We start from the raw sequence: 6,832 nt of genomic DNA on the forward strand, positions 1-6,832 counted from the left end.
ATAACATTTTACAAATCTTAAAGAAATTTTCAAAACTATAAACCATGTTTACAAACTTTTAAACTTAAATGACAAACTCTATTTATTTTAATTCATTTACAAACACTGTTCATTTGTTTCAAGAAGTTTGTTTATTTGTTTTAAACTCTTGAAAAAAATGTACAAACTCTGAAAAATGTGCAACTTATTGTCTCACAGTCTGTACATTTGTTATGCATTTCTGGGCCAAAGAAGACAAATTTAAACTATGGATTAAAAAAGGTTGATAAAAAGTGTGAAATAAATGTTGGAAACTGTGATTAAAAACCAGGTCTGATGAGCTTAGACTGATTTAAAAAAAAAGAAGAGAATCACACTCTATTTGTTTAAACTATTGGCTCTTAAGAAAATACTTCATTAATAAACTTTGAATCGTCTTCATGTCAACACCGTCTTGATCTTCGGCTCCTCGTCAGGTTTGGTGAAAGCCGTGAACAGAGCCGTGGACCTCATCGTGGCTCACTTTGGCTCGAGCAGGGATCACAACCTGAAGGTAGAACCTCTCCACGTCGACCCCGTGACCTTTGCTGTAACCGTTTCCTCTGATGATTCCAGGCCAAGCTGGGCAACAGCTGGGTGAGTCCGAACATGGGTCACCTCATCCTGAAGTACCTGTGCCCGGCGCTCCACGAGGTCCTGCAGGACGGCTTGAAGGCGTACGTCCTGGACCTGATCATCGGTCAGCGCCGCTGTCACCCCTGGAGCCTGGTGGAGGCGTCCACGCAGCTAGGTTCGCCGTCTCCACGGTGTGAGGCCAGAAGGTGGAGAGTGACCATGTTTGTCTTCACCAGGTCCGTCCACACGAGTCCTGCACAGCCTTTTGAACAAAGTCAACCAGTTCTCTGAGCTGAGCAGCCACCGCATGAGACTCAACGCCTTCATCTTTGGACTCCTTAAGTGAGTCTAATGTTCATCATCCACTAGAGGTCGCTTATCACTCACCTGAGTCAGGGATTTAATAAACTTTTGTTGGATTTAAATATTCTATTTAAATGTATTTAAAAGTCAGAATCATAGAAGAAATACCTCAAAACGATTTACAGTTTAAATAACACTTTATAAAAGATGAGAAAAACTGGTGCCAGACAATCACAATGTGCGACAATGGCGAGTGAAAACTAAGCAGAACCTTGAGCAGAACCAGACTGATGAAAGATCTAATTATTATATTCTTCAAAAAGTGTTCAGTGTGAACTGGTCGTGTTCTGGTCCTCAGCTGTAGGATCAGTTTAACAGAGTCAATATAATAAACAAGCCAAATAAAACCTCTTTGTTCTTAGTTTATTATTTATTTAATTTATATCTTAGAAAATGTGTCACAAATGACATGCACTTTGTTTTCAGCACATTGCTGCAGTGCTGCTTAAACATCTTTTACATTAAAGACATAATTAAAAAAATATAAAACATCGTCTCAATTACGTCATAATATTTTCCAGAGGGATCAATAAAGTTGTATCTTATCTACGTAAATGTTTAAAAATGGAGTTAAAAAAAGAGTTTAGGTTCTAAAAGAATAATGTCTTTATACAAGAAACGAAACCATATGGTTTTCCTAACAAGTGTCTTTACAAGAGAAGATCAACATTACATCTGGAAATGAGTGAACTTTAGATTTAATGATCACATAAAAAATGTTGTTTTTTGAATGTGACTCAAATGAATCGAACGTTTATTTAGATTTTGTTTTATAAAACCGACATCACAAACCAAAATGTTTTGACAATGTTTTGTGTGTGTGTGTGTGTTTTAAATGTTGATTTGTGTCTTCAGCCTCAAGTCTCTGGAGTTCTGGTTCAATCATCTCTACACACATGAAGGTTTGTGCGACTTTTGCATCACCAGCTGCTCTGAACTGTTAATTAATTAGTGTTCAATGCAAAACATTGACCCACTTGTTTTATTTGTTTTTTATTCATTGATTTTATTTTACGTTGTATTTTTCTTTCTACGCTCCTGTTTTTTTTTTTAATCAATACTAACAATCATCGTGTCAGATTCTGTTTGTTAATTTGGTATTTGTGGGTCATTTAACAAGATACATAGTTCATGACACAATTGATAATTGTCACCATAGGATCAATTCCTGTTGATTTGAACTTTGTATCGTAACCTTTAGAGAAGATTAATTTATGTTTACTGTCCAATAAAAGAGTCAATTTTAGAGAAAATCTTTTGAAACATTTTCTTTTTTGCAGTCTTCACTTCAATTTGATATTAAAAGCTTTGTTATCGTTGAGCTAAGCTAACAAGCTACTAGTGTTTCTTCACTTTGTTTTGAGGTCGTATGGTTTACTTTAACTACCAAAGAAACAGTCAATAAATCAGATTTCTATGAGGGCTTGGTTGCTTGAGACCTTGGCTCCTGCAAGAGTTGCCTGTGATGTCACTTGTATAAAACATAAAAACTAAATTTTTCTTAAACATGTAATAATGACATTAATAAAAGACAAACTTGATAAATGCTCATTCAAGGAGGATGTTTTTAATAAAATTATCAAAAAAGTGTAGGTTTGTATTTATTATGATACTTTAATTAACATTTATGATCCTAAGAATGACTTTTTAATTAGTTTTGAGATTTATTGACCTCTTTAAACGTCCATGATTCCTCCTCCAGACATCGTGGCCGCACACTACCACCCGTGGGGTCTCCTGCATCTGTCCCAGTGTCGCCCTCTGCTGGAGGAGCTGCTCCTGCTGCTGCAGCCTCTGTCCGCCCTGCCCTTCGACCTGGACCTGCTGTTCGAGCCGCACCTCCTGCAGGAGGGCGAGGAGCACCTGCGGCGCAAGGAGCAGCTGTGCTCGTCCGGCGCCGGCGCCGAGCGCTCGTCTCGCTCCACCTTCCAGCTGATGCGAGGCTGGAGCGCCACCGTCGGCGAGATGGTCCGGGACTCGTCGCAGGCCGACGCCAGGAAGGAGGCCCTGAGGCGGGACGGGACCTGGCCCAGGACGGAGGCCAGGAAGGAGGGAGGCCGGCGGGCCAGAGGAGCCGGGCAGGACGGTCCGAGGGAGGAGGAGGACGAGGACAGATGGAGGGACAGGGAGGTGACGGACAGACAGGCCGGCTGGTGGTACCAGCTCATGCAGTCCTCGCAGGTCTACATCGACCCGTCCGCCGAGGGGTCGAAGTTCATCAAGACCGAGAGGAGGAGGAGGAGGTCGTCGGAGAGGAGGCAGCACCCGCCCGCCAGAGAGGGCGTGGTGGAGGGAGCCGAGAGCAGCACCGGGTCCAGAGGAAGACCCTCCTGGATGGGAAGTCCTCCGGAGTCGGTTCTGAGCCAAGAGAGCTGCACGACGGTCCAGGTCGACCAGAGCGGCTCGCAGGGACAGAGTCTCCGCTGGGGAAGGTTGTTTGGATCCAGCCTCGGGTCCCCCAAGAAGTCCCCGGAGCAGAAGCCTCAGAAGTCCAGGTCAGAGTCACATTGAATCATTATTTTAGTTTATTGTTGTTGGAACACGTAGAGTTCGATATTCTTCGTCTAAACTCAGTATTTTTATACCTCAGCGCTTTAAATTCAATATAAAAGTCATAATTGTGTCACTAGACTGAACTAACTTTCAGCCAATCACGCGACACACGGATGATCACGTGACGTTTAAGCACCAATCGCGTCAATTATTCACGATATTGTCTGTTTGCACTTTTATTCCAACATTTTTCTATTGAATTTAAAATGTTACACGTAAAATAGTATTGAATTAAGATTTTTTATATTTGAATTATTAGAAAATCAAACTCACAAACTTTAATTCAATTATTCAATAAAACGAAAAAACTATTCACTGCTTAAAATTTTTCATTTTTAAAAGGTTTAATTCAAACCGTTATTATTTACAAAATATAAATAGTTAAAATCTGCATGTTTTTCATCTGCAGGGCTCCGTCCGGCTGGTTGGGTCTGGACCGGTCCGTCCTGGGTCTGGTGGCTCAAACCATCGGAACAGGAAGTGGGAAAAGATGGGATCCTCCGACCCAAACGTCTCCAGCGGCGCCGGCGACGCCTCCGAAGCCGCAGTGGTAAGAGCGGCGTCCAGGTGTCGGTGGTCAGTCATGTGACGCGTCTCTTCTCTCAGCGAGGTGCGAGCGCTGTGCCACCACATCGCCACGGAACCGGGTCACCTCAGCTTCAGCAAGGGCGACGTCCTGCGGGTTCTGGGCAAAGCGGACCCGGAGTGGCTGCTGTGCTCGCTGGACTCGCGCCGGGGTCTGGTGCCCCTCGTCTACGTGACTCTGGCCAGCATGGAGGAGAGTCTGGAGCTGCAGTGACCCTGATGCAGATCCTCTCGGTCCGGGTCAGCATGACCCACGCGTGCATGAAAACACCCGAAGAAGAGCGAACCCGGAGAACCTGACGTCGGGTTCCTCGGTCTCCGGTCAGAACCGACGAGATCAAGTATATCACACCAGTGTTTCCACGGTGACCGGTTTCAACCGCTTTGATTCAGACGCAAAACATCCTCAGTTTCCACCAATCAGAGTCAAGATCAGGATCAAGGAGATGATTTTGTAAAGAATACAAAATAGTTGTTGTATTGACAAGGATTTGTCGACAAGATATCACAATACTATATATACAGTAATACTGTAGTAACAAGTGTATATTTGACTGGAGATTTACAGACTCTTGAAGTCGTAACTACTTTCATTTGTTTTCAAACCAAAATATGTCCAAACATCAGCTTTAAAAGCTGCTGGACTCACTGTATCCTCTCGTCCTCAGTCATCACTGTATCCTCTCGTCCTCAGTCGTCACTGTATCCTCTCGTCCTCAGTCATCACTGTATCCTCTCGTCCTCAGTCATCACTGTATCCTCTCGTCCTCAGTCATCGCTCTATCCTCTCGTCCTCAGTCATCACTGTATCCTCTCGTCCTCAGTCATCGCCGAGATCTAGCTGGATTCTATTGATCCTTTAAGTGAAGGACGTAACGACTGCCGGACGTTTAACAGCACAATTAAGAAAATGCTTTGAATATTTGCATTTTAGATTTAAGTATATAATATTTTATTTTATGTTATTGAGATTTTTTAAAAATGCTGTGGTTTCGTGAGCATCACCTAAAGATCTGCGTGTAAAAAAACTCCACCTGAACAGAAAAACACGTCAACATTTGGAAAACCTTTTAAAAAATGAACTTCAACAACAAAAATAAGTTGCTCTTCTAATTGCGTCCACTTGGTGGCGCAAAAGCTACTGTGTTGCACGACAGTTTAAAGACGTCAGAGAGCAGAGGATTTAAAACGAAGGAAACTTTCTGAAGTTAATCTTCCTTTAATGGCAACACAAATATAACAAATATAACAACAACTACGGTGATGGTGTTTGTATTCAATACTGTTCGTTTAAGTTACACTTGAAGATGATCATCTTCACACAACATGGAGGATGAAGGTTTGAAGACGAGATGGAAGTGAAACTGAAGGTGTTTCGTCTCTGAATCAAACGTGTTGGTAAATATATTCATAAGTATTTAAATGTTCTGAGAACGTTTGTATAAAAGTTCCATCGACGGGAGAAACGTCTTCAAGCTTTAGGTTGAACTGCACTGTCGACACTTTAAGACTCGCAGCCTTCGAACCAGAACTCGTCGTGTTCCTCGAGCGCGAGAAGGTGGCGAGGAAGGACGAGAAGATCCACGAGCGTCGTCGTGGAAACGTGGCCTTCAGGGGAAAAAAGGAAATGAAATGTAACCTTTTAAATGTACATGAGTTCGAGGTTTTGTACAGTTTTTCATTTGAGAGTTAACGAGTTATTTAACGTGTAAATACACGGATATGTGAACGTGCTCCGTGTGACGTTTGCTGAGTTCACAGGTGGGGAGTGAGCTCGTGGAAGACATGGAGTCAAACCTGGGATCAGTGGCTCTGGTGGTCATAATGGAGCGGCCACTGTGTGTAGCATCTCAAAGTGACACAAACGTGTCTTCAGACGAGATTTGGGGAAATTCTACTCGCATGTTGATTCGGCAACAATTCTGCCCTGTTTTCAGTGAAACTTCCCGACGCACCTGAACGCACCACGAGCTGCAGATCAACCATCATCTGGGATTTGAAGGTGGATTTGATCACATGACGGACATGAGTTCTCTCTGGAATGAGCAGCAGATGTTTGTCAAGGTCACAGGTCGACCTTCAGGTGACGGGCAGGTGTCAGATCAGTGGCGCCCCCTGCCTGTCAGCGCGTCCAGTGTCAGCCTCGTCTGTCGCCTCATGACCTGAAGTCATTATTGAAACTTACTGCTGGATGTTCAAATACAGAGTGAAGAGTCATCAACACATACTGGCTCCTGACTCTTGTGTTAGTGTGTGTGTGTCTGATGTGTTAGTGTGTGTGTGACTGATGTGTTAGTGTGTGTGTCTCTGATGTGTTAGTGTGTGTGTCTCTGATGTGTTAGTGTCTCTGATGTGTTAGTGTGTGTCTCTGATGTGTTAGTGTGTGTGTGTCTCTGATGTGTTAGTGTGTGTGTCTCTGATGTGTTAGTGTCTCTGATGTGTTAGTGTGTGTGTCTCTGATGTGTTAGTGTGTGTGTCTCTGATGTGTTAGTGTGTGTGTCTCTGATGTGTTAGTGTGTGTGTCTCTGATGTGTGTGTGTCTCTGATGTGTTAGTGTGTGTGTCTGATGTGTTAGTGTGTGTGTCTCTGATGTGTTAGTGTGTCTCTGATGTGTGTGTGTGTCTCTGATGTGTTAGTGTGTGTGTCTCTGATGTGTTAGTGTGTGTGTCTCTGATGTGTTAGTGTGTGTGTCTCTGATGTGTTAGTGTCTCTGATGTGTTAGTGTGTGTGTCTCTGA

General features: G+C 43.3%; 1 protein-coding gene across 2 annotated transcripts in view; it reads left to right on the forward strand.

Annotated features, from left to right (window-relative positions):
- Nucleotides 1-6,318, forward strand: part of rusc2 (RUN and SH3 domain containing 2) — a 31,594-nt gene extending 25,276 nt beyond the window's left edge. For both annotated transcript variants that reach the window (XM_087813254.1, XM_087813262.1), the window contains 7 exons: nt 456-532; nt 595-769; nt 831-936; nt 1,813-1,859; nt 2,660-3,452; nt 3,920-4,060; nt 4,117-6,318. In XM_087813254.1, coding sequence (XP_087669380.1) covers nt 456-532; nt 595-769; nt 831-936; nt 1,813-1,859; nt 2,660-3,452; nt 3,920-4,060; nt 4,117-4,309 — 1,532 coding nt within the window. In that variant the 3' untranslated portion in view covers nt 4,310-6,318. The remainder of the gene's footprint in view (nt 1-455; nt 533-594; nt 770-830; nt 937-1,812; nt 1,860-2,659; nt 3,453-3,919; nt 4,061-4,116) is intronic.
- The last annotated feature ends 514 nt before the right edge of the window (nt 6,319-6,832 follow it).

Source organism: Callionymus lyra, chromosome 1 (genome assembly GCF_982586985.1).
Source record: "Callionymus lyra chromosome 1, fCalLyr1.hap1.1, whole genome shotgun sequence".
NCBI classification, from domain to species: Eukaryota; Metazoa; Chordata; class Actinopteri; order Syngnathiformes; family Callionymidae; genus Callionymus; species Callionymus lyra.